At 32.7% G+C, this 27,596-nt stretch overlaps 3 protein-coding genes across 3 annotated transcripts in view; 2 read left to right on the plus strand and 1 right to left on the minus strand.

Moving 5' to 3' along the window:
• The window catches only part of LOC121115291 (histone-lysine N-methyltransferase SETD7), a 57,398-nt gene extending 31,631 nt beyond the window's left edge, over positions 1-25,767 (plus strand). The window contains exons 2-5 of the mRNA XM_040709507.2: positions 23,475-23,643; positions 23,698-24,382; positions 24,947-25,390; positions 25,452-25,767. Coding sequence (XP_040565441.1) covers positions 23,925-24,382; positions 24,947-25,390; positions 25,452-25,617 — 1,068 coding nt within the window. The 5' untranslated portion in view covers positions 23,475-23,643; positions 23,698-23,924 and the 3' untranslated portion in view covers positions 25,618-25,767. The remainder of the gene's footprint in view (positions 1-23,474; positions 23,644-23,697; positions 24,383-24,946; positions 25,391-25,451) is intronic.
• ND-15 (NADH dehydrogenase (ubiquinone) 15 kDa subunit) lies at positions 41-1,038 on the plus strand. Its single transcript, XM_040709509.2, has 3 exons — positions 41-437; positions 513-705; positions 770-1,038. The coding sequence occupies exons 1-3, from the start codon at positions 217-219 to the stop codon at positions 929-931; spliced, it is 576 nt and encodes a 191-aa protein (XP_040565443.1). The 5' UTR covers positions 41-216; the 3' UTR covers positions 932-1,038.
• LOC121115292 (uncharacterized) lies at positions 8,855-16,634 on the minus strand. The gene is made up of 4 exons (XM_040709508.2): positions 16,335-16,634; positions 13,870-14,095; positions 11,059-11,254; positions 8,855-9,021 (listed from the first exon to the last, which is right to left on the minus strand). The coding sequence occupies exons 1-4, from the start codon at positions 16,552-16,554 to the stop codon at positions 8,926-8,928; spliced, it is 738 nt and encodes a 245-aa protein (XP_040565442.1). The 5' UTR covers positions 16,555-16,634; the 3' UTR covers positions 8,855-8,925.
• Positions 25,768-27,596: the final 1,829 nt, after the last annotated feature.

The following is a 27,596-nucleotide window of genomic DNA, read 5'->3' on the forward strand; positions in this document are numbered from 1 at the left end:
AATATTATACTATATAATTTGATGTTAGAAAGGGAAATTCATTTGAGGATGACGTCATCGTATGGTAATGTGAGCTCAGAGCGTAACAAAATGAATTGTGCCGAAATCTATATTAAATTTATTAGGACATTTTTCTAAGCTGGCAAAGACCTTAATTTGATCGATCGTTGTTAGTGATCCAGCCTTGTCCTCCAGTTGGTTGCAAAGTCCTTGAAGATGACGAACATTATAGCGGAAAAAATATTGAATTCCGATTCGTGGAAATGGGCTTTTGAGCCTAAAAAGCCAGAGTTGTTAACGGATAAGAAGTATTACGGAATGAATGATCTTCCTTGGTACTTACGAGTCCCTCCTGGCAGTTTCATTTACTCTCGTGACTCCATAATGGACAAACATCAAGTCCCCAATCATAACTTTGCCGATTCTGTGAATATGAGGTCAGGCTATGCTATAATGAGTGTTTTAAGTCCTCTTGATTTGATTTAATTTATGTTATTTTTTTAATGAATTAGATCCATGGAACCCATCTTCACCAACGTCATCAGTGATCTCTCTTTTTTGGCCAACTCCATTCGCACGAGCAAATGTACCAAATTTGAGCTCAGTGCTATGGAATGCTACGAATACTACGGGATGCGTAAGGGACTAGACCTATGCAAGGATTATTTTGAGGACTATGTTGAGTGTACCCAAAACACGAAGCAGGTACATTCCCTTCAAACCTCCCCATTCATCCATCTATTCATTATTATCTTCCTCTTTTATATAGCTCAAAAGAATTTCTGCCATTCGAAAGCAAATGAATAAAAGATATTTAGAGTATTTGGCTGGAAAAAGGGAATATAAGGATTTATATCGATCACATCCCATTCCTTTTGCTTACTACGAACCGGATCGTGAAAATGAAAATATGTATAGGAAGTTTGCATGAAAGGACGATGTTGTCTTCTTTCTTTTAGTGTAGTCGTGACTTATTACTGATCTTAAAGTGTTATATATAATTCAATCAGAAACCAATAAATTTAATTAAATTTATAAGAGCATCCAAATACGGGGTTGTCATTGCTATATCCCATATATAACCAAAGTGAAATAAGACACTTATTTCTTAAAATGAAATTTTTAGATCACGTTTATATATATAACTCGGCAAATTTTTTATAACCTAGTAATATTAAGTGTTATAAAAAAATAAAGATTGTTTAACTCAGTATAATATTTTTAAACTGTTCCTTTTGTGCATGTAACAAACTCTCCAAACTTCAGTTTAATTTGGATAAGCCACTGTAGCCTGTAAAGCATTTGACTGATCTGAATATAGTCACTATTATATCGGACGAGAGGTGAGAGCTCATGTGTACCTAATTAAGCCATAATATAATGACTGAAGCAAGGACATATTTTTTGACTTGTTTAAACCACCTTTTCTCTAATGGTCGTGGGCAATGGTTATTTATTATATTTATAAAGAATCATGAAAATACATCGATAATTAATATTTGATTCTAAATTATGGTAATGTGTATATTAAAATATACCCTAAAATAAATTGTTATCGAATACTTATAATTTTTACATAATTCAAATTAGCTAGAACCCCTCCGATCCGAGTTATGAAGACCTTAATGTACCAACATAATTACCCATATTTTACAAATACCAGAGATGGGGACTTGAATTAAACTTGATTTTCTTTTGTCTTCTACTCGAGATGTTGATAAATAAAGAATGAAAAGGATACCCAGAAGGAGTGAAATATATATTTTTATAATAAAAAATTGTGTTTCTTTTTCTTCTGTTAAGTCCAACTAGGAGAATTGTTGGTTGTCTTACTCCAAAATTAATCTTCAGGGATTTTAATACTCGTATTTAATTTGACATTAGACCAAACATGTTAATCAAACAAAGAATGTTCGAATTCCAATAGGTCTATCCTTTCTAAATTTACGCTATTCAATCCGGGATATGAAATTTGATATTTCGAATAATAATCTAATTGAAAAAAAACAAACATTATAAGGCCTTTTCTAAATAAATAAAGAGTTCATCAAAGTCCTATGTTTCATTCATAAAACATTTGTAATTTGAAGGCTATGGGTTGAGATATACTTGTGACTTGATTCGTCCCATGTCTGACAAATGCTCTTAGGAAATATCAACTTAATAGCCTACGTTATATAAACGGGGGGGGTGATACCCCAAGGGAGTTTTAGAGTCGTAAAATAGTGGATGTTAGTTTGAAATTTTAAATTATTTATGGATTGTCCTTTAAAAAAATTGAAGGCTATTTGAAAAGTAAAATATATTGGTAAACTGGAGTTCAGTCTCGGTCCAGTCCAGTTGGGTCCTACATATCAGTTCTAAAAATTTATAAAGTTCGGTCGTTGATGATATCACTCAAATTTATTTCTTCTTTTTTAAATCAGTTCTAGTACTGGCAGTCCTAAGGACCGACACAACACTAAAATATACCATTTTCGATATATTATCTAAAAGAGAAAAAAGGTAATTAAAAAAATATATATTTTCTAAAAAAAAGTCATTCGATTAAAAATGATTTATTAAGAAAGACCTATTATTATTTATGGAAAAAGAGTCACTTCATAACAGATTCGGAAAAAATGAATCAGTTGTAAAATTTATTTGTTGCCTAATGAATGCCTTTATGTTATTAAAATACCTCTTATTTTGCACTATTTTCTGCCACAAGACACAAGCTGATAGCAAAGTTATGGGACAAGTTGGAGTTGAAATTAGGATTGGGCTTCATTCAATTGATTGATTGTATTAAGAATTTTCCCCTAATCGGCATTAACTTGTTAACATTATTAGCAATAAATAAAGAAAAACCGGATCAATAATTTCTAGCATTTTATACTGTTAATATAGCGTTATTATACTCTATGACATCAAAATCTGTCTGCCTTGCCCAGAAGTCTGTACGGTACATAAAATTAAGAATTATGGCAAGTCTATTACATGATGATGGTTGGTATAACCTTGATAATTACCTACTCATTTTGTATGTTGATCTGGAAATCTTACACTGTTGTAAGGCCGTGACAATCACTTATCCGTAGTTAAATTCTGAATATAAAATAGAGGTTCAATATCATTTATTAGAAGATCAATTTGATGGATATAATATATGAAGGTTTTTTTTATAAATTTCGGTCGTTCAAGGTTTGAATGTCGTTTTGTACCAAAATATCGATCTTGATTGTTCTGAAAAAAATACCTTAACCCTCTCTTAGTGAATGAAGCTAGTGTACTAGGGTAAAACATTACCTGAAATATAAAACGAATGCTATTACATGATAGACAGTCGACATAGACCCAAAATTAGGCTATTTAAATTTGTAATACTTTACGCATTATTTTATGTATTTTTTCACTCGTAAATATCAATTAAAATTATAAAAATACTTACGTGATTACAAGACAAAGGGAAAAAATACATTATTTTTTAAATTAATCTATTTTTGGGGCATGAAAAAGATTCAAAGTTGGTGATTATTATAGTTGAAACATTATAATTTCATTTGGAACAAAAGTTTTATAAATTATTAATTACTTTTTACAAATTAGTCATTAATTTTGATTCATGATATATACAGGGTTGATCTTATCTAGTGGACCCATTTTATTTTTTTCAATTTTTCAAGATTAAAATTTGAACGAGAGGTTTTGTGAGGAGATTTATTTAACAAAATCTTTTGAAGATAGCACTTGGCGCAACTTTTATTCAATATGCGAGCCCTCAGCTCTAATAATTACCTCAATACGAAGCCTAAATCCATTGCAGACCTTGACTATATAGTCAAACTCGAGCTTGGTCCACTCTTTCTTGATGGAAGCCTCTAGAGACTGGACACTCTTGTGAGGTATAGCACACACCCTCTCCTTCAGACGCGCCGAAATAGGAGTTTGTGTTTGGAGAGGAGGGCGGCCACATATTGAAGTCCCAAAAGTCCGGAAAATTGTATCTCAGGAAGGCCTGGGTCTTAGCGGAGTGATGATACGGAGCTCCGTCTTGAGTGAAAACAAAGTCATCCCTGAACTTTTCTCTGGATCTAGGTCGCTCATACTTATCCAGAATTTCGATGTAAGCATCTGCATTGAACCTCTTCTTTCTTTCCAGAAAAATGGGAGGGCACACTCCACAACGCCGAAGACCATGGTTCCGGCTGGATTTTTTTTTTCTGAAGACTTGTCTCACTGAAGCTGATACATTGTGTCTAGCGGCTGTTCTGTTTATTCACTGTGGCATCAACGGTAAAAAAAAATATATCAGAAAAGAGCAAAACTTTGGTCGAATTTTTGTAGGGCTAATGAAAATTTAGAATTTTCTTTGCTCTTTCCAAATCTCTGAACTTGCTTTGTTCATAGATAAGATGTCTTGTTTTCCTCCTCTGGGATTTTGTACCAATGTCATTCCGGATTGAAAATAATAAAATGTGTACCACTTGATAAGATCAACTCTGTACAATAGAATAACATCTGATAGTACATTAACAGCAATGGGTATAGTTTAAATTTAAAAAAAAAGTAAATAGAAAGAGTAAAAGAACAACTAAAAAGCCAATAAATTAATCCAATTCATCAAACTTTTATTAAAAATTCCAAAATTTACATATTCTTCAAAAAAAAAAAAAAGTACATTTTTACAACAGTAAAAAGTGGTATTTATTCTTGAGGATATTTGTAGGGGTTACTAAAAAGTTCTGATGATAAAATCTATTTTAGATTTAAAGCAATTTTATAAAATTTATAAACAGAAAATTCCTCTTCATTGAGGAATTGATCTCGGTAGAAACGAATGTGATTGTCATTGATTTCTACCTTGTTAGAGAGTCATATCTGAAGAATGGATCTACGTAGAGAAAAAACTAAGTTTACCGATTAGAAAAGGAAAAAAGGTGGATACGTGTGCTTTTTCTTCTCTTTTGTTTATTATTCAGTCAGTCCTGAGGGTCTTAACGTCTCCCTCTTAAAGAAGAATTCTCGCCTATCTTTGGTGTAAATTATTTTAGAAACATATAATAAAATAAGTATCATACGAATTTAAATGTAATTTTAATAATTTCCCTCCACTAATGTTAACCTCTTCTTTACTGGGTAGTCCATTGAAATCGGAAAACTTACTCATTCAATAATTAATTAAGGTCGAGAGATTAAAATTAATTCATATTTCGATATATTAAAGCAAAAGCAATTCGTTACATAAACAAACAAACCTTTAGCTTACGTACAAGTCAAGAAAATTACACTTGAATGTTATCAACAAATTTCTATTCGCGCACTCTATACAGCTGAGTGTCTCCAGGGCCACCGTCTACACAGTCAGCAAATCCCAAACTTTGGAGAAGAAGAAGGGATCTGTCAAAAAGGCCAAACTCGATCCGAAGCAGTTAAAAAAACAGCCCAGACCAATCCCTTCAAGTTCATGAGGGCCCATGCTAGACATATCGAGGTATAAACCAGATTGGCGAGAAACCTATCAAAAAAGTGGGTGGAAAGAGCCTTCCAAGAGTGGAGACCCCCCTTTTGACATCAGCAATGAAAGAAACCCATCTCCTCCTTTGCAAGACTCTTTTGGCCCCCATGAAGCCCTGATGCAAACCCCCCTCAACTACACCTTTTGGGTGCATGTGGACTGTGGAGGGGAAGGCTTTCAGTGTCCGCCATCTACACACCTAAACCCCCAAAGCTACTGTCAGCCATGATAGAGGACTCCAACTGTAGTGCCTTCCGGTGCTGCCTGGAGGCCATCATTGCCGCTAAGCGTGGCTACATTAATAATTAAGAGAACCGAAACACATATCTATTTATAGTATTCATTTTGTTAAAATTTTATTCTTAGTTATTAAATTATATCTTGTTGAAGTTTAAAATTCAAAGTCTTCAGATTTTTATGGAGCACTCGGTATAGCTGTAATTCATTTTCTCCCCAAAAACATATAATAAAGGTCTTAATTCAGTAATACCATATGTCTAACTCGCACCCTCTCCTCGCACTTTTACATAAATCACAACTTTACTCATATCGTACTGACCAATTTTGTTATTTTGAGTAACATTGAGATGATTAAAAGTACGCTTGAAGGATTTTTTTTTTTTTTTTTTTTGGTGGACACCCCTGGATTGCCTTTATCTTGGCTAAAATGATTGTCGGAAATATGAAAAAATGATTTTAATCAGAATTATAATATATTTCTCGTTAAAAGTACACAAATACTTGTCAAATGACATAAGATTTTTTGTCCTTATAAGTATTTTCTCGTAATTCAATTGGACTTGTTTTTAAGCTCTCTTCCTTTTAGCTGAGACCATTTTCCAAAGAATCGTAAATTGTTATTGATTCCAGATATTATAGAAATTTTAAATTAATCAAATATTTATGAAATGATTTCAATGTAATAGGAATCAATTCATTGAGCATTTGAAATCGATATCGTATGCGAAAATGACAAGACTGTAATAAACGAAGAATATTAAACATACATGGAACCAAAAGTTACAAGATGAAAATATTCTTTTTATTAAAAGAAAAAAAACTAATTTTTGATTTTTAATAGTTTTGTTATTACTTTAAATACATCACGGAACCTTCCCTCGGAAATGAAAAAGAAAAATGACCCCAAAATCAGTTGGTAGTTAGCCAATTATTCCCAACTATGGAATTTTAATTATTCAAAAATGGTTTGAAATTGTTCACAGCGCTAATTATAAACCAACAAATCCATTTTCAGAACACGGTTTAAGTCTATAGAAGCAGAAACATCGACAGTTGACAAAAAAAATACACATGGATATTTTTGTGATAGTCAGGTAACGCTGTTCATTCTGTTCTGGAATAAGGTTGTCTTGACTACAATAGGGTATTATGAATAAGTATGAAAATCCGGTGTATTTTTTAGATAACCTGTTTTTTATAATTTGTTGTATAAAGAACGAATTTTATTTTCCTTTGCAGTTGTCATTATTATTTAATCCCTGTGTAGTGAACATTTTTTCCTAAATAGATTTAACTATATTCAAAACCGGATTGAACATTTGTGTGTGTTCATAAAAGACGGAGCGTAACCCTGAGGATTTGTTGCGGAGCTATAATTATAAGTCCTTGTTGGACTCAAATTAGAATTGGGAATCGACATTGGAGTAATTCTAGCAAATATCCTTGTTTATATCCTTTTCGCCTTCCTCCCTTCTCACAACCTATTGTAGCTGATCAAATGAAACGTCATGAACATTATTCTTTCCCTCCTTCAAAACATTTTTTAAATTGTCAGGGTTACCATGTTAATGTTCGGTATTTTTTTTTTTTTACATGACCATTGTACACAGGATTTTCATCACCAAAGATGATATTCATTTATTGCTGAAATGTCCTTATTCAAAAAATGAAAAAATGAGACTTACATAATATTTGGGTATTATTGATGAGGAGCGTAACCTGGAAAATTTGTTACGAAGTTTCTAATTTCAAGTCCTTGTTGGACTCAGAGTAGAATTGGGATCGAAATATGAGTAAGTCTTGACAATGTCATTGTTGATTTATTTCTCCTCTCCTCTCTTGTCAAGGCTGATTTCCACCATAACTTTCCTCAAATTGCCAGGGTTACCACGTTGATTTTCAGTTTCTTTTTTTTTTAAACATGCCCAAAATACACACAATTTTCCTCACTGCTCATATCTTTAGAACAAATTTCAATATTTTGAGTAAGATTGAGATGATTATATTTATTAATTAAATCTTATATTTATTTGGTCCATTCCAATCGATTTTTCAATCTGATGTATTGTACTGACTGCTGAGCAAGACAGGCAGATTTTGACAAAACATGCAATCACTCATACTCCATGACGTTACTATTGCTGGAATTTTCAATTGAATGTATCGTACCCACTACTGGGCTAGAAAAACAGATTTTTTACAAAACACGCAACCCCTTATTTACTTTGACGTCAATATTAAAAGTGTGTTGAAAGTCAAACATCAGTCGTTCACGCGTTATGCTATAACCTTTTATTTCTATTAATCTTGGTCCAATCCAGTTTCAGGACTGTGAGTAGTAGAACTGATTTAAAAAAAAAGTTGAGTGACACCATTAAGGACCGAACTTTAATAGTTTTTACGACTGATATTAAGGACTGAACTGGGCCGGACTGAGATTGAACTGGACGGGACTGCAGTCTCCAGTCTCATAAATAAGTCCTAAATAAGAACCAACACCACATTACTTTTAGTATATAATATAACTCTTTCTAAAATTTGCAGTTTGGCTTAATTCTCATTTGTATATGATATTCCTTCGTATAAGGCAATGTTAACATTAACATTAGTGTTAGGCTCCTTTATATATATATGTATATAATATATTCTCCAAATCGCACCACTCCAAATTATGGCAACACCAAATTCGAAGAAATTAAATCGATTATTTACAATAATATTTATAATTATTTATTATCATACTATAATTTTGATTTAAATAATTCAGTTCAGGGACATAAATATATAATATCGTCAGTTCCATATAATATGTAATTAATATTAATAATGTCATACATGGAAAAAAATCTCGAAAACATATTGGTTCAGTTAACGAATATTGTGAACACGGGGAATGTATTTTTACATTTCAATGTGATCATTTATAAATTGAAGGGGTTTGTAATCGCAGAATATCTACATAATATCCTTTAAGGACGATGAATTTATAAATAAATTAAGAAATTTTGAAATTTGATAGATGCCTTTGATGTGAAGTCGCATGAACAAAACTTGTCATGCTATGTTGAGCAAAAAGATTATGTTCTTGGATAAATAATAATTGACCTTACTCAGAAGTAAGTTTCTATTTTTTTATGATCCTCTATTTATTCTTAAACTTATATTAACATAATTGCTCAAATGTCATATCATATCATATTCTTCAACCTTTGCTTCACGGACATTAAAGTTCTTGAACATTGAGAGTATCGTTGACCGCATGAATCTTCCATTTCCTTAATCTCCTGAATGAATTTGATGACAAGAAAATAATTAAATCACAATTCGTTAAATAATCAGGGGCGTCCGCCGGGGTGGGCGGGAGTTGGCTATAACCCTCCCGCCTACTCCCAATATGAAAAAGAATGTACCAAAAAATTCAAAACTTGAAAAAAAAAAAAAAAATTTTGAGAACAACTATGGATTTTTGAAACTTTTTCTCCAAAAAAATTGATATTTGAATTGTTTTGTGAGCAATTGTAGATTATTTAAAAAGTATTTGAAAAAATAAAATTTTTGAAATTTCATTTTTTTTTTTTAAATTAATTTTGGGTGAACAGCTGAGAATTTGTGCTTTTTTTCGGAAAAAATTCAATTTTTGAGAATAATTAGGAATTTTTGGAAAAAAATTTCAAGAAAATGTAATATTTGTTTTTTTTTTGCGCACAGCTGTTGATTTTTTTAGAAAAATTTCAATTTTTGAGAATGGCTATGGATTTTTGAAATTTTTTTCGAAAAAGTTTAATATTTGACATTTTTTGTGAATAACTGGTTTTTGGAACTTTTTTTCTAAAAAAGTAAATATTTGGAATGTCATTTTTGAATTTTTTTCCCAAAAAATTTAATTTTTTTGTGAAGTGCTGTAGATTTAAAAAAATCGAAAAAATGATATATTTAAAATTTTATTTTCAAAACCAAACCCCTTCCCAAAATATAATCCTGTGGATGGCCCTGATAATGGAATACTAGACACGTGGAATAATCATGCATGAAGCTTAGTTTGTTTTCTTTTTTCCTTCTCATTTTTTCCAAATAATCAATTCTTTTAAACGTCTTCCTCTCATGTGGAATAAAAATGTCTGCACGATTATTCCAGGTCTCTAGCATACTATTGCTAAATATATCTATAATCTATGCAGAACCGGTTTTAATATGAGCAGGGCCAGAGCATAGGCGGAGTTTGAAGGCAGGCTACCCTAACTAGAGATAAGCTGAGATTTTGATGAGGATTTGAAGTATACGGGTACAGTATAGTAAATTTGTATTATCACAAAAAGATGCCAGTCCCAAACAGGCTTCAGGTACTCGAACTTTTACGGATCTTAAAAAAGTTCCAAAGTATATAAAAAAGCTTATAGTAATGCTTAAATAACATAAGACGGATCTTTGATACGGATCTGAAGTACTCATGTATATTAAAGGTAATTTTGTATTCTCGGCGCTCCGGGATTAAGGTTCGGATCTGGATCGGAAAGTTCGAATACTTGAAATTTGGTCGAATATTAACGTCTCAAGATATGAGCCCACACTGATCCTGAACCTTTATTATATGAACATGGCGTCGTTACCTTTATGTATCTCTTCATAAAAGAAACAGGGGAAAGGTCCCAAAATCAGTTGGTAGTTTGCCAATACTTCCTAAATATGGAATTATTATTCAATAGTTGTGAAGAATTGTTCACACCTTAGCAAAGAGCAGATTCTAAATCGACCAATCAACGTTTAGAACAATGATTAAATGAAATTAAGCAAAAATATCGATCGCTAGAAATAAAAACACTGCCAATTTTCTGTGATAGCTAAATAACACCGTCGTATATTTTTCGTACATCGATCTCGATTTATGGCCCTGGGGCAAAATGAAGCTCTTTTATTTTATTCATTTTTTTAATATTTAGGAATTAAAATGCAGGGTTTTTTATAATTTTATTTTTTTAATGTGCAGTTATAATATAAATTAATTTAAAAAAATCTACACTTAGTGAAGCCCTTATCAGGGGTGTCCATAGTTGTTGGACTGGAGGGGGTGTAACCACCCCCTCATGCGGATATCCCTGATAATTACTATAATTTTTTTCGTTATTCGTACAAATTACGAAACCAGTCAAAAAATTAAATTTTTTGTAAATAGCTATGGATTTGTGAATTTTTTTTCAACAAAAATGAATTAAAATTTCAATCCCCCCCAAAAAAAAAAACAACTATATATATATACAATCCTGCCTACGCCCCTGCGTATCCGCCTTTAAAACCGGTACTAAATTTATGTACAATTTACATACCTGAATCTCCCTATTGATGCCCGTCAACGATTCCGAAATCCCGAGTCTGGCAACAGGGTCAATCATCGATAGGAAATTTTGTGCACTCTTTGTCCAATTTCCTAATTCCGAAGGGTTATGATACACTTCACAAAGCCATCTTTTGTAGCATACATTGCTCTCAAGCTCAAAAGAGCCTGATCGGGACTCAGCAAATCTGAAATTGTGGATTGGTGGGTTAGTATGTTACATATGGAAAGCAACAACAATTGAGATATCACGGATCTCTAGGCAATTCAAAAGAGCAAACGTTATTAATCTCAACAAGTAAGAGTATTTACTCTAATAAAATAAAGATTTTGTTAATTCTTTCAAGAATAATTTAGTATTTTTAACTTTAGAAAATAAGAAACAAAGTTTTACTCTAAACAGATACTTTTTCACCTTAAAAAAATAGAAGAAAATCACATGGAAATCCCAGACAAATCCATTTGTTAACGTCTAAAGTCTTTGGTATCGAATATCAAGTCTTTACTCACAATTTCAAGTCCATGAAAAGTTTTATATAGTCCCGTTTGGTTTCTTCGATTTATTTGGAGTCTATATAAATTCCGTACTTATAATTTCATAAATTTGAGTTTTAAGCTTTTTGTGAGTTTAGATCTGTCATAACTAAATCTCAATTATTATATTTTTATTGTTTTGACTTTTTAGCTTTTCGTGAGTCACAACTGATCTCAATTATTGCATAACTTTTGATTCCTCATCTATTTTTATACCCCAAATTATATCTGTATGTATAAATGAATGCCTTAAAAACAGTAACCGGGTAGAGTTCCCTGATGTATATCATATACCTATACAGTATTAAGAAAAAAAAGGGTATGTTACAAAAGAGGGAGTGATCTAATCTTTTTTTTCCACGTATTAAGTTGCTCGAACAACTGATCAATAAGAAGTTTCGTGACGCATAAAACGGCATAAATATGTACATCTTTTAAATAATAAATTTGATGGCTTTTTCTTAAGGGCATTACAAAAAAATTACCCTAATACTGTTCTATAGGGTTTAAACTATATTGACATTGCAAAAATTCAAGAAAAGTCGGAATATACAGCTTCATTTAATAACTTAAAATTACCTCCGAATTAGCTTTGACGTTTGGGCCAAAATTAACCCTTTTAAAGGAAGCTCCAACATTTTTCTATTCATTAATGAAAAAAATATAAGAATTCAATGCCACAATCAGTTTTTATGAGATGAAGTAGTTTGTAGCTTCTAATGAATAGAGGATGTAATGAACTTCAGATTTGCATGGTAGTTTGGAGCATAAAATCTCACCTTTCAGTTGACAGAGAAATTTTTAAAAACATCTAAGGAAGATGGAAAAAATTTCTATTCATTAGTGAAAAAATTTAAAAATTGATTGACGGAATCAGTTTTTATGAGTTGAAGAAATTTGTAGGCAGAAATAAATTATGAGAGGTGTGTCATTTTTGTTTTATACACATTCTTTTACGGTTACTGAACCTCGTAGAGTTCACATCTAGGAAAGTGTAGGTTCCGTGATTCAAACTAAGACAGTCCTAAATGTAGAGGGATATTATTTGAGTGGGATAATAATATTTACTACGCCAGTCATACGAAACTATTTCTTAATACGTGCAATTAAAGGAGAAGAGGCATTAAATTTTTGATCACGAATCTCTGGATTGCTCAGTGAATAGCCATTGGATTTTAATAATTGAGGTATTTATTGGAGAAAGCACTCAGTACACAACGAAAGTGTTCCTTTTCAAATTTATATTATGACTTTTTTCAGACTTTGTAACATACCTAGAGTATAATACACAGGGAGCACTGTATAAAATGAACTTAATCTCGCAGGCCTTAAGTTCAAATTATATTAAAAGAGGAAAAAAGGGAAGTACTTCTTATAAAAGAAAAAAAAGAATGTGACATTAGATGAGGTGTAACAACAAGCTAAAGTACTCCCTGGCTCATCAAATCAAAATACTTTTTTATTCTGGAAGAAAAATGTCTAAGTATTGAGTGAGGTTGCACATGAAAAGCGGAGATTAACACCAAGGATTTGTTGGGGATTTATCTTCTATATTATTAAAGCAAAATTTCTATGTTCGTTGATGTACTAACTCCGGGAAATATCAGGTACTACCGTGAGGTTCATCATATTGACATTTATTCATACATGAATGGAAGCTTTCTCCATCCCTTATACAAAGTACTTTTAAGAGTACTTCACCCTATACACTCAAAAAATTACAATGATTGAAAGTAAACTAATTGATAAAAAACGTCTCAAGTTCAGTAACTTCTCGAGTATTGGCTTTTTAGTTCAAGTCAAGTCCTGGGTCTTGGCTTTCGAGCTTAGGTCTAGTTTTAAGTCCTCAAAATACAAAATCGAGTCTCACTCCTTAACTTATCAAAATGGCACCTAAATTGTTTGGGATTTTAGTAAAAAATATTATCTTTAATTTTACTAATGCTATAAGTCAATCTGTTCAATTTTTTTTTCATGAATTTATAAAGAAGCGTAATCGTGATATTTGTTTCCACGATACCAGGGGTGTCTGCAGGAGGTGGGCTGGAGGGACTGTAGCCCCACCCACAATAAGGAATTTTTGCTCTTTACTGGAAATTTTTACGTCATTCGGGCCAATTATGCAGTGTGAGTAGCTATAGATTTTCGAATATTTTTTCGATGGCTATGGAACCAAGCCCCCCCCCCCAAAAAAAAAAAATATATATATTCCTGCAGTCGCCCCTAGATCCCTTCTCCCTAATTCTTAATAATAAAAATGGCAGCTTACAGCTCTTGTGCAACGCTTAGCATTCGAAGAATGGTTTTGAAGTTCAGACCATTCCCTCCCATTCCTCGATAGGTTGTGCCATAATGGTCATAGTAAGTAGGATAGCTGGAATACAGTTGTGCCGCAAGAACATCCTCTTCCTTTTTGTCTTCCGAGCCATCAATTTTATTATAGGCATATCCGTAAGTTTGGTTGAAATAGACGTCCAGAGCGTAGAGAGCCAATTCTGATAAAATATGATTTCATAATTAATTTAGCAATAGATATTGAATCATAATTAACTAAAGAATATATAAACGACGGGTACATAGATACAAATTAGCTATGAAAGTTATATAGTTGCAAGAAAATTCTGTTGTCAATGAAAGTAGACTTAAAAAAACAAAACAAAAAAACTCTGTACTTTTATGTTTTTAGATCATTCAAACGTAATAATTTGCAAATAATTCATGGAATGAACTATTATAATTTGTTTTAATTAATGTGTTTTGTGCATAAATTTATTATAGAGAATAGAGAAATCACATATCAGTTATTCAGGTAAGCCACATTTAATACTCGTGACTAGGATTTTTATTTGAAGATGTTGGGATTTTTGACAAAGCGTTTGACATTGAGACAGAATTTTTTTGTATATCATATAAATTTGACATATAAAAATGTAGAAAAGTGACTGAAGACAAGATTTGACAAATAACTTTTTGACAAGTCACATTTAGAAAATTATTCATTTAAAAAATTTAAAAAAAAGAAGCCCGAAATCATATGGTAGTTAGCCGAATAAGTCAATGATTTAATCCAAATTTATATTTTAAGTAATTTCGGATCATCATTGTCATATTATTTCTACACGATTTTTAAAATGAATTACAGAAATTTCATACTATTAAAATCCTATATAGTATTTTATTGGATACTGTATTTTAATATTGGTAAGTAATATTTTATTGAAAGTGTAACTATACATTTGTATTTGATAGCCAAAATTTCTTCATAGAAATAATAGAATGGACAATATATATATTATATTAACGACGAAGGAGCAACAAGAAATTGTATTCCGGACCTTTCGGAAACAGAGCATTAAAGTAGAATAACTTATTAAAAATTGAAAAATACTAAAAAATCCATATGTAGTCCCAACAAATTAAACATTTCAAATTTTTTGGGTAAATATTTCAAAAATCCACAGCTATTCGGAAAAAAGTTAAATTGTATAGAAAAAAGTTGGAAAACTCCACAGCTGTACATGAAAAATTAAATTTTTTGGAAAGAAATGTCAAATATTATTTTTTTTTTTTTAAATCAACTGCTGTTCATAAAAAATTTAATTTTTTGGAATAAAATTTCAAAAATCCACATTTGTATAAAGTATATGTAAGAAGAAGGATCGATGACTCATGTGGGAAAAAAAATGACGTCGATCGACTTTAATCAATCTAGAATTCCATGGCTCAGTGTCTCAGTACTTGATTATAATATAGATATGAAGTTTATGTTATAAAATAGGTACAATATTTATTGTATGAACATGTAAATTTCATTGGTATTAGAATATTAATGAATACAATTTATGGCTCCAAGTCCACTAAAATCAGCTCTCGTCTCATTTACGAGGGTCGTTCGAAAAGTCCGTGCAAAATCCGAAGGATGACACTACTAAATCGAGGTTATGTTTCTTTTAGAAGAACACAACCAACTTTTGGACATATGGGTCTATTTCTCTCTGTTTGGGGTTCGTTGGAATCGAGGAAGTGGAGTGATTTTCAAAAAATGTACAAAAAGAATTTCGTATCGCCATTATGACGACTAAATACCTTCTATTAAAACAGTTTATAAGTGGTTTTAAAATGATTGGATTTACCATTTGGGCACAAGTGACGCTGAACGTTCATAAATCATTGATAAAATACATGATATGGTCATGGATGACAGAAGAGTGAAGGTGCATGAGATTACTAGTGCTGTGGGCATCTCAAGTTCGAACCCTATTTCCATTAATTTTGCTACCACAACTGCAGATGTGGTAGCTGAAAATTACTTTTTTGTGGACCAATTGTGGGCGTTTTTCTTGCAGCTCAGGTTTCAAACGATGGAATAAATGTGAATAATATGCACATGTAATAGTTTTACCCTTTCCAGATAGTCGATGAGGATTATTCCTTGTGAATCCAAAAGGCAGTCGCTATAATATTTCCGGCCTATTACTCTATTGAAACGAATGAGAAACAGAAAGTAATAGACAAATCTGGCTGAAAGTTGGTGAGTGTTCTTCCAAGAAATGCTATTAACTAAATATAAACTCCATGCGCGACAGTAGTGTCATTTCTAAAAATTTAAACGGACTTTACAACCACTCTCGTATTATCCATGTTCCTACCCAGATTGTACCCTGTACAATCTGTGCTGTATATGACCCCACAATAGTTAAGACCGGCTCTTTTAATACAATTCAATATCCTTACCAAATAGTATGATAATCACGATGAGAGAAAGCCCCAAACTAACTATGGAGTTGTTGAAGAGCCCAGCTGTAAATGCAGTGGTATTAAAAATTGTATCAATGAACCTTGCTTCCGAATCCGTGGGATCCAAGTCCTCATAGGGATCCAAGAACAAAGGTGAACTTGATCCCTTTACAAAAAGCATAGAAAACGTAGTCAAAAGTACTCTCACTGAGAACATTTTATATGTTGGACAATGTTGTTAGTAAAGATTCACAACTGAACTAAATTGCAAGTCAATGAATTATGTTTCATATAGATATAATGATCCTCTGACATTGACGAAACATCTTCAGCGTTTCTTTTTACGAATCTCCCGCCTTTATTATTTACAAAGTGTTTTATCGTCCATATGGTGCGTCTGATATTTAAATACGTCTTCCATTTTTTTTTTTTTTTTTTTGATATTCCATGCACTAATTATAATACATACTTAGTTCGTCAAATGACCTTAAATCTACATATAATTATGTGTTACATACTAGTATTGAAGAGAAATTAATTAACATTTTTTTGTCCTAGAGTGAATGTCCTTGAAAACCTGGAGCTATGTACAATAGATGTGAATACGGAACATATTGTGAAATACATATTATGTTTTGTTTTGTCTTATTCATAAATAGACTTGGTTGAAAATTAAACATTTAATTGTTATTTTCCCTATTTTATTGATGGGATATGTCTCGGTTAGCCATTTTTAAAATATAAAAAACCAATTTTTATTTTTGATCAGGAAGGTGAAAATAATTATTAATCGATCGTGAATATGTGTACACGAAGTCATTGCCTTAAACATTTGACAAGGCATGAGATTCTAGAGACCTGGAATAATCACCTAGAATTATATTCCCAATTGAGGGAAATGTTTCTAAAACAGCCCCTATATCCAAGAAGAAGTGAGGCAGGGATTTGACGATGATTTTTCTTTTTTTCAAGTTTAGAACTTTTTTTTAGATGTCATTTACCGGTAGTTGCATAAATACGCAGACTATTTGTGGCAAATAATTAAATGTTTAATAAAATCCGTATGACGTATTTTTTTGAGAATTATATAATCGAGAATTTATTCTGGTATAAAATTTAATATCATTACTGAATATAACCGCCATCAGCTGATATGACACCCTCCAAGCGCCCGCGGAAGGCATTGCACACATTGATGCTGTAATGGTATTCATGGCTGCCCATTGTTCATTGACACTGGCCTTCAATGAGTCCAAATTCGGGTGGCGGGTAGCACAGGCCTTCTTCTCAATTTGTCGCCACACACTGTAGTCAAGGGGATTCAAATCAGGTGATTGAGGTGGCCAAATGTTTTTGTTCCAAAATGGCAAGTTGGCAGCAAGCCAATCCTGAGTCATTCCAGAGGTATGGGCAGGTGCCCCATCCTGCTGGAAGATAAAGGGGCACATTATATATCTTGAGGGCCTATGGAAGGACCTTGTCCTTCAAAATCTCCAAGTAGACAGACCTACTGGGGCGGAGGAGAGTGGCAACCATATGACGTTTGGCCTCGTAATTCATCGTAAACGGCTTTGTTTGATGCGAGTAAGAAAAACAAAAAAAAAGCCAAAAGATTTACCGAGTTACTTGTGCTGGAATTACACACGAATTGAACTTTGATTTGTTTTTATTTCCACCATTTCTTCTCCAGATTTGGCTTCCAGAGACTACTGACTGTTTGCAACCTAAAAAAAAATAATTGTCATTAAGACATTTCGCTCTAATGAAGAGGCTATCCCTGAAACTGAAGACTCTTTTGAGGGAAAAGATAAAGCGTTTTGAAATGTTAGAGCGGGGGCGGAATAATTGTGTTGCTCTTTATGGAGATTATATTGATGAAAAAAGACAATTTTGAACAAAAAAAATATATGTTATTTCTTTGTTAAGCCCAGGACTTTTTGCCAATATGCTATTATACTTACCTATCGGGTCATTCCACGCCAAATCGATCAAAAATGGACATTTTGTACGGCACAATCTACGATTTTGTTGAAATTTTGCATATAGCTTAATATTGAATAGAAACTCAAAAATATAAAATTTTAATCTTCTTTGACCTCCATGTCAGGAGTTAGAGGCTCTTAACGTTCCAGCCTCGAGGCCAGTACCTATATTTTAAAAGCTATTTCTCTTGGTTTTTTGAGGATATCCATCAGATTCTTCTAAGCGTTCTTACCAAAAGTGCCAAGTAAGCCGTGCAACAATCTACAGGGCTATAAACACTAACATTGACATGAATTAAGACCACCTCTACAAAAAATATATCCTTACAGACAAAATGAAGGCCACCCGGGCTTCCCACAGAAATAAAAATAAAGATATACCTACATATTTTTGATAGAGGAACAGGTTAAAGTCCTTTTATTATAGGTCCAATTTTGACATCTAATATTTCACAATTATTGTTAATATGAATGAAAAAAAGGGATTTATTGTCAGCAAACATGGCCCCCAGAATAGCCAACATTATAAATCCTTATGTCAAATAAAGACACTCTACATGAAGTATAAATAGTTTCAAAAATCATTTCCCCACAATTCATTTCTTATTTTTTAATTAAAATCCGCCTTTAATTATGTTGACATGTCACATACGTATAATAGATAGGAATTAATGACCGTATAAGTGAAGAAAAATGTAATTGTCCTCTTACAATTGAGGCAATTATTAAATTAGTATAATTTAATATTCTATTTTAAAATATCAAAATGTACATATTGTCTACAAAATACCTATGTATTACATAGAATCATGGACGACAGCTGCTCATGTTTCTAGAGTACACACATAAGTAGTGAGGCTAATCGGTTGTATAATTACTGTTTGGATTTATAAAACTTTATTACCTTCACTCAAACTAAGAAATCAATAAGATATCCCTACAGTTTTTGGATCAAATTCAAAATTCCAAAAACCATCCCTTTATAAAAAAAGTAGTTCACCTTATCATTATAAATAATTTACATTGTATTTTGTATTAGCTGTCAATTGTGATCCCTCCTTCCGCCTTATCTGTATTCCACCCGTTGATTGGTTGAATTCGAATGAACTTTTGTTCAGCTGGAAACAAATATGGGAAGTTATATTTAAATAAGAATTGGATTATTAACAACTTATTTTGGGCCTGTTTCTGGTGTCTTTTTGAAGATGAGGATGTGAGATGCAATAAATGTAACGACGTGCTAATCTTCTTTGTATTCTTTACTCTTTTATAATTTTCAGTACCGTGGGTAGAATTTATTTTTAGGGAGTAATGTGCCTTTCTTTTTAGTAATATTTATTGATTTACTTTTTTTTAAATAATGCTTTACTTTGAAATGACCTCTTTTAGAAAGATTATGATGGCCTTTTTTTAAATAAATTGTGTTCATATTTTGTTGTTGTTGTTGTTTTGGGCCCGGAGTTCGGGTGGTTTATTATCATCAAAGTAAACAGATAAAAATAACAGAATCACAATTACACCCTAAAACAAAGGGCCATAAAAATAATTAAATACAGATATTTAAATCAACACAACTGTTGAAATGCCGAAATAAAGTGTTTACATATCTAAAATGTGTTTATCATTTAAAATAATAGAACACTCATAGTCAATAAAACTTCCATTCAGAGGTTCTTTATTGATAAAAATCCTATGTACAATGGTCATGTAAAAAAAAAAAAACCAAAATCAACATGGTAACCCTGACAATTTAAAGAATGTTTTGGAGGAGAGAAAGAATAATGTTCATGACGTTTCATTTGATCAGCTACAATAAGTTGTGAGAAGGGAGGAAGGCGAAAAGGATATCAACAAGGATATTTGCTAGAATTACTCCAATGTCGATTCCCGATTCTAATTTGAGTCCAACAAGGACTTACAATTATAACTCCGAACCAAATCCTCAGGGTTACACTCCGTCTTTTATGAACACACACAAATGTTGAATCCGGTTTTGAATATAGTTAAATCTATTTAGGAAAAAATGTTCACTACACAGGGATTAAATAATAATGACAACTGCTAAGGAAAAGAAAATTCATTCTTCAGATTACCAATTCAAGAAAAAAAACACACAAAACGGGGCAGCTAAAAAATTTACCGGATTTACATGACTGGCACAGGCTGCAAATGCATTTACCATTCTTTTTCAACTCCATTCTTTTTCAACCTTTTATTTGTAGACAGTGATTTTGTAGTGAGCCCATAATTCACCCACCAGATGTAATAGGAAATCAAAAAGCTTTGAATTCTTTTTAAAATCACCTTGGCACATTTATTAATTTCCCATCCCTTCCTGAATTTTTTATCTATTAGTAATTTCTATCATCATATCGTATGACAAAATTTGTGTATAAATGTACTTAGATATTTTTCAATTTGCCATATCTAAATATTACTTAATTAAGTGATTACTTTTCTATGAGATACAAATGTATTTAATTAATACTTAACTTTTTATTCACATAGAAAACGTGTTTTAAGCTACGGAGCTATTAATATTATTCACGATAAAAATATTTTTGTATGGAAAAATTATGGTTTATTCTCATCTCCCTCTAAAAATATCCGATCCCTAGACATTGTTATTATATTTCTTGATCAAGTTTGCATAAATGGATGAACTTAATTTAGATTTAATGTTTACTCTGCGCAATGGATTTTCAATTTTGTCTTCAATAGTTAGATTAAATCCGTATGCCTAAAGTCAATGAATTTTCTTTCAATACAGTTTCCCGGTATTTAGTCGTCAAACCTACGACCTACGAGGAATATGGGAGTTTTTATAACACTGGGACTTGTGGGCTTTTCTCTTATATGCTAGGATTTATATATTTCTGTCCTTCATAATTTTGAGTCCACTTTCATATTTTTTTGTCCTACGTTACACCAGCCATTTAATAAATTGATAGAAAAGTCCCCAAACATCACGGACAGGATGTAGACAGAGGACATGTCCGATAAACAGAAGACAATTGATCACACTTGTTGTTACATAGTAAGCAGGGTTGTATATAGTTCTCTAGTCTCGACTGATTTTGAGAGCAGTAGACGAAATTTAGAAGTGTCACATTTTAATATTAATATGTCTTGGATTCAACTAGTTATCAAGACCAGGATGGCGAGAGAAACCGAATCGAAAGAGTTGGAGTCGATCCTCCATTTGATTAGGCATATAAAAATTATATTATTTTCAATTATATTTTAATCAGCCTATAATTACCTCCGCCAACGAAGTTGAACGGAAGTTATGTTTATGTAAGTCTGTGTTTGTTTGTTAATCACCAGGATTACACAAAAAAATTCCTATTGATGTTGATCAAACTTGGTACGAAGATTATATATAATATAATATTTGAAAGGTCAAATCTTAATTTTCTAAAATATATAATTTTTTTTTAATTTTTCAAAAAGTATTAAAGATCATGTAGGTCTATGATACAAATATTCAGATTCTTGATAGACCAAAATAATATACAGGGTGTCCACGATAAATTGGAACTACTTTAAACTTCATCCAGATCCATAATGTGGATATTTGGGGGTAAATCATACTAATAGAAAAGGTTATGTGAACAATACACTATAACTTCCACCACAATTTTTTGACAACAAACAATAGCCATCATGGAACAAGCAAGGAGAGACGCCATCCTCGAATTGGCTCGCGCGGGACACAAGCCCTCTGCTATCTACAAGCTTCTTAACTACCCCAAGACCACGGTGTACTGGGTCTTCAATGCCTGGGAGGTTGAGGGGAAGGTCTACCGCAAGGCTTATAACATGAGAAGTGACCGAACCCGTACTCCCTGCTTCCTTGAAGGCCTACGGAAGTCCATCAAGGCTTTGCGGGGGACTTCCTTGTCCAGGTTGTCCAAGAATCGTGGAGTGAGCAAGCAGCAGGTCCAAAGCTGTGAATGAGGTCATACAGGTCTGAATGGCCACACAACACATCTTCATGGCATCCATGAAGGCCACCAGGCTCACCAACGGTAAGCGTCTCCTCAATGACCTGAAGAGCCATGGAGGAAGAATCATCTTCTTCCATGGACGAGAAGAACTGGACTGTCGACAGAAGCTACAACGTCAAAATGACAGGTGGCTTGCCAAGGAGAGAGAAGAGGTCCCTGCAGTCTTCACCACAAAGTTTCCGGCCTCCGTGATCACCCTGGGTGTCATTTGCAGCACCGGTGAGGTGATGCCTCCTTTCTTCTTCAATCCCAAGGAAAGGGTTAACGCGATAAGGTACTGCGAAGTTATGGAGGAGTTCGTCATCCCCTGGATGAAGAATACGGCCGCTGGGAGGGAGTTCATATTCCAGAAAGACTCAGCGCCCGCACACATCGCCATGAGGACCACTAACCTCTTCAACTCCCACGACATCACTTTCTGGGATCGCAACACCTGGCCCTCCAACTCACCCGACCTCAATCTGTGTGATTACTACTGGTAGGGGAAGTTGGAGAGGGAGGTGTGCAAGGTCAGCTACAAGAGCATCGCAGCCCTGAAGGGCTCCATTACGAGGGAGTGGAATGCTGTCGATTCCGCGGAAGTCATCAGGGCATGCAAATCCTTTAGGGGCAGGATGGAGAAGATGGTGGCTGCTGAGGAGGACATGTTGAATAAATTTATTTTTTAATATCATGTTTAACTTTTTCATTTTAACAAATACACTCCAAATTCCATTTTTATCAAGCAGGTTGAATTTTAAGATAGTTCCAATTTATTGTGGACACCCTGTATTAGTCCTTATTGCGTATTAAAATATTAAAACAAAGAAGAATATATTTCCCTAGTTGAGACATTCCTCACTCTTCTTAATTTCATTACCAGCTTCTCGAATCGTTTCATGCTCGTGTCAGAATCTTCATGATTTATCAGATAATTCTTCCGATATTTGAAAGATTTTCTAGAAGATGAAACTCTGAAGGTACAATTATAGCCAACAAAAGTAGGAATGCTCAACCTGGGACTATATATATCTTTTTTAAGTGTAGTAATGGTGTGTGGATTGACGTGATGTAATGAAAAATGAGATGTTAAATCATATAGCAGCAAATACTTTGTTTTCGAATGTTTTGGTTAACTAATAATTTTCTCTTGTCTGTTGTTGCAGTGTCAAATAATGTCCCTTGCTATTACTCAGTACCATCAGATCTAGTCTGCATGTTGAATCTAAAAACTCAATGTGCTCAGGAGCCCGTATTTTGAAGTTTCTAAAGATGAATGCAGTCCTGAAATGTACTCCCAAAATGAACTGACACACACATTTGATCATCGTACAGGTGAACAGTAAGCATGAATTCTAAAAACAGATGTAATTAATTTGAAAATTTCAGTTATATTGACGAAAAGTGAAATGTGGTCCTTCTCTTCTCCTAACTATTTCTCCCATTTTTACTCTCTCCCTCCTTCGTCATGATTCACGAGGCAATCGTTCCAACTTAAATATCGACTCTTTAATGTTGATTACTATAGTTATTCCTGCTTTTAAAAACAATAAATATAATTAATTGTCTATGAATTGAATACTACGAACACAGTCGTTTGTAGCAGATTGAAGAAGATGTGGTGGAGTAGTTGTCGTTCTTCTTGGTTCCTGGCTCTCATAACAATCCTCTTGTATCTACATCCTTCTCAAGGATACCGATATGGCTACTACAGCTTATGCAATTTGATTCCATCGAAACAAACCTGGCAAAAAAACAATGGCTATCAACTTCAGACTTGGATTAAAAGTGTAATCCCATATCCCTCCAAGGAAAACGATATATTAGCTGGGTTTACTTCGGATAGTGATTATGTGTCCGTCACGGAAGTAAAATCCCCCTCTGGTCTGAGATGGAAAGCCTTTGGGACTAAGCGTCTGGATGGATGGCTCTATGGAAGGATGGATTTTAAGTGGCGTTTCTTGTCTAATGAAACCCTTTATGTATTTCCTGACTTTAAGAGCGCCATTATTGGGACTTTTACAAGGGATGGGGACTTTGTTGAGGGGTTCGAGTCTCGCATTACTCATTATAGGCATGTATTTAAGTACTCTACACATATTTCATATGTAGAGATGTGAAAATCTGTGCATTTGCAAACATCACAGATCATTTTCACATCTCTACTCTCAGTGTTGTGTACAAGTTCCAATTTATTCGTCTTGAAAATGTCTTACAACGTCAGCCATTTTAATTGACAGCTACTTTATGATGCTAGCAAATCATTTTGATCTATTAAATTTTCTATTTTTATTATATATTTATAAGTAACTAGAGGGACTTCCCGGCATTCCAACATTCATTCTATGGTCGTCAATTGGAAAAGCTTCACACATTATTTATCTTTCTTTAATGTTCAAAAGTAACTCTTTGAATATGACAGGATGAGCTCACGTAAGATACAAGACAGGCAGAGGTTTTTAATAAAATTAGATATTTTAAATGAGTAAAAAATCTTTCAAAAGTTTTAATATAATTTTCTTAATATTATTTCTTATAATAAACTTAATATCTAAACATTTGAAGTGGCCGAGTACACGACACAATATACAGATAGCATCCATATTTGAATCTTATTTAATACTAACTATTCCAATAGATGCAGGGATGGAGTCATGGAACTCAAGTACTTAAAACCCAAAGACAATGCACTTCTCCTCAAGCCTTTTACTCCAAATACTCACTCTTTAAGTAAAACCCCATTGATAAGAGATCCACTTGAAAAACGCAATGTGTTTTTATCAAATAGTGTGAACATTCCGGCCCTCAAAAATGAGGACTCATTGTATGCGAAACGGAACATGCCTCCTCATTCTTTGGTATCATATTATAATGGGTATTTTATACCCTCTAAAATTGCCTATGATAATGCCAGCGACTTATACTCCGCTCATAAAAATTCCATGGCTTATAGCGATATATACTTGATGAACATGCCCATTGATTGTGCGGATACCAAAAACTATGTTGCTACACTCGGTCATAAAGTAAATCATCATTTTTGGAATAATCATGTTCAATTCGGATACGTAAAGCATCCATTGTAAGGAAATATTAATAATAATTGAAGCTGATGAATTCACATTAATGAATATCCATTGCAGGTATGGAGAGATTCGATGTCTTGTCTCACTGAAATATGTGCACAGAGGACAAGAATTATTTGCTAATTATTATTATCCGTTAGATCAAGAAGAAACTCCAGATTGGTACCTGGAAATGTATAACAAAGGTGTTCAAAAACATCCAGAAATCGTTTTAAATATTTAGTTACCCCTCCCTTATATCTTAGTTTGTTGTTCAACTCACATAACTAATATATATATTTTTTAAATCAAAACTCAAATCTACACATGTGTTACTTATAAAATGTATTATTCAGTCTAATAAAACCAATTAATTATCTTGTCTCGTAAACATTGAAGAAATCCATAACACTCTTTTTTATTAGATTCATATTGTCCATAGGTATAGTTGTAAGAATATGATTTAAAACGCGTGATATATTTTTTTCTATTCGGCAATCTGAATGATGTTTTTTTTCCAAAGCTGTTATCTTTATTCTTTAGTTATTAAAGGGAGAACCTCTAAGTAATAAGTAATCACTAGGGTCTATGCTTTGAAAAATAATGAGAATGGGGTTATAGTGATGGGATGATTTCAAAAATAAATCTCGATGCGATTCTATTAAAAATTACCAATGCCGATTCTTTAATATTTAAAAAATAGTCAAACAATACAATTTTGCTGTAAATTTCTAAGAATCACAGTTGATAAAATAAATGTATACATCAACATGATTAATAATTCAATATTGATGATGATAAACTATGTAAACTAATATATATTTCCTTTCTGTCCAATTTTAATGGAAATAAAAATACATAAATGAACTAAATTTAACTCGCTACTATATCCAATTGTAATATAATTAAAAATTGATATATTCTATTTATATTTAGCTAACTAAAAAAATAACAACTATTAAATTATACTTCAAGCCGAATACCCCCTAATTATAGTGTAGGAACATTGGCATCTCTCCAGTATCAGCCGTCAGTCTATTTCTTTTGGGTTAATAGATGTAATCGCCAACACTGATGGTGCGCAGAGATACTTTTTTACTAGGAAGACCATGTGTGGGAAACTTGATTGATTAATTTTATACCAGTTTAAAGGGATTTATTTCCATTTTTGATCAATCTTGATGCTTTGTATATTCCCATCTCAAACTTTTTTCTGCCATTCTTGCGATGTGTTCGAAATAATATAAACAAAATTAAGTTGGTAAGTGCACTTGTATGACAGTCGATGTGCGATTTTACAACTCTACTAGCGAGTATAACTGATATAGTACAATATTAATACACATTTAAAATCAAGTTTATTGCCTTCCTTTTTTTAAAGAGTAGAATATTCATGAGTTAAAAGTACTCCATACATATATATATTTGTTCTTTTGCTAGGCATGGGAACATCATTTTTTGACAAATCCCTTAAAATTTTTCTATATTCATTTCTTCATTTATATTCAATCCTAGAAATTTTTTATAAAAAGAATAAAAATGCCAAAGACAACCTCACAAGCAAAAGTTTAGAACAGTGTGGGTCGATAAGGATGCATTAAAAGACAGGATTGTTCAAATTCCTACTGATTAAAAAAACGTCTAAATTGTAAATATTGCAAAACAACAATTAGAGCTAAACTCTCTCATATAAAGGATCATGCAAAAAGTAAGAAGCACGAGTTGAAATGTGAACCTTTTTTCTTCGTTCCGGCAATCAAATATAAATTTTTCAAAAGTTGAAAAATCTCGTGATACGTCTCGAGCAGAGGTTCTATTTATTCCCAAACATAGTTAACGTTCTGTTTGTGTTCAATTTGTTTGTTCTCAGTTTTTCAGCATTTTTATGATACATTATTTTATTTTAATAAATAATAAGACTCAAATCATAAATTGAAATTGCCGTTTTTGTATCTTGACGGATATATTTTATAATTGTTTTTCCATAACTTGGAAAAGTAATGAACATTTAAATACTAGTTATAAAGAGTAATACATAATAATCGGAATTTAAACATTATGTTTCTGGTTCCGATGCCGATTCCAGAAAAAGCACTCGATTTCCGATTTCGATTAATCGTCCAATCACTAATCTGTAATACTAAAATCCCCGAGAAAACTCACAGGATTTGAAAAGATAATTAGGATTCAACGGGGGCGTCCGCAAATTTATATTTTGGCGGA

This window comes from Lepeophtheirus salmonis, chromosome 3 (assembly GCF_016086655.4).
Source record: "Lepeophtheirus salmonis chromosome 3, UVic_Lsal_1.4, whole genome shotgun sequence".
Taxonomy (NCBI): domain Eukaryota; kingdom Metazoa; phylum Arthropoda; class Copepoda; order Siphonostomatoida; family Caligidae; genus Lepeophtheirus; species Lepeophtheirus salmonis.

Excerpts from the sequence above, each read along its gene's own strand:
- ND-15 (XM_040709509.2), top strand. The coding sequence starts at position 217 with ATGACGAACATTATAGCGGAAAAAATATTGAATTCCGATTCGTGGAAA. Across the intron at positions 438-512 it reads GCCGATTCTGTGAATATGAG|ATCCATGGAACCCATCTTCA; the intron begins GTCAGGCTATGC and ends TTAATGAATTAG. Across the intron at positions 706-769 it reads GTACCCAAAACACGAAGCAG|CTCAAAAGAATTTCTGCCAT; the intron begins GTACATTCCCTT and ends TCTTTTATATAG.
- LOC121115292 (XM_040709508.2), bottom strand. The coding sequence starts at position 16,554 with ATGTTCTCAGTGAGAGTACTTTTGACTACGTTTTCTATGCTTTTTGTA. Across the intron at positions 14,096-16,334 it reads CGTGATTATCATACTATTTG|AATTGGCTCTCTACGCTCTG; the intron begins GTAAGGATATTG and ends ATATTTTATCAG. Across the intron at positions 11,255-13,869 it reads CTAAGCGTTGCACAAGAGCT|ATTTGCTGAGTCCCGATCAG; the intron begins GTAAGCTGCCAT and ends CCACAATTTCAG.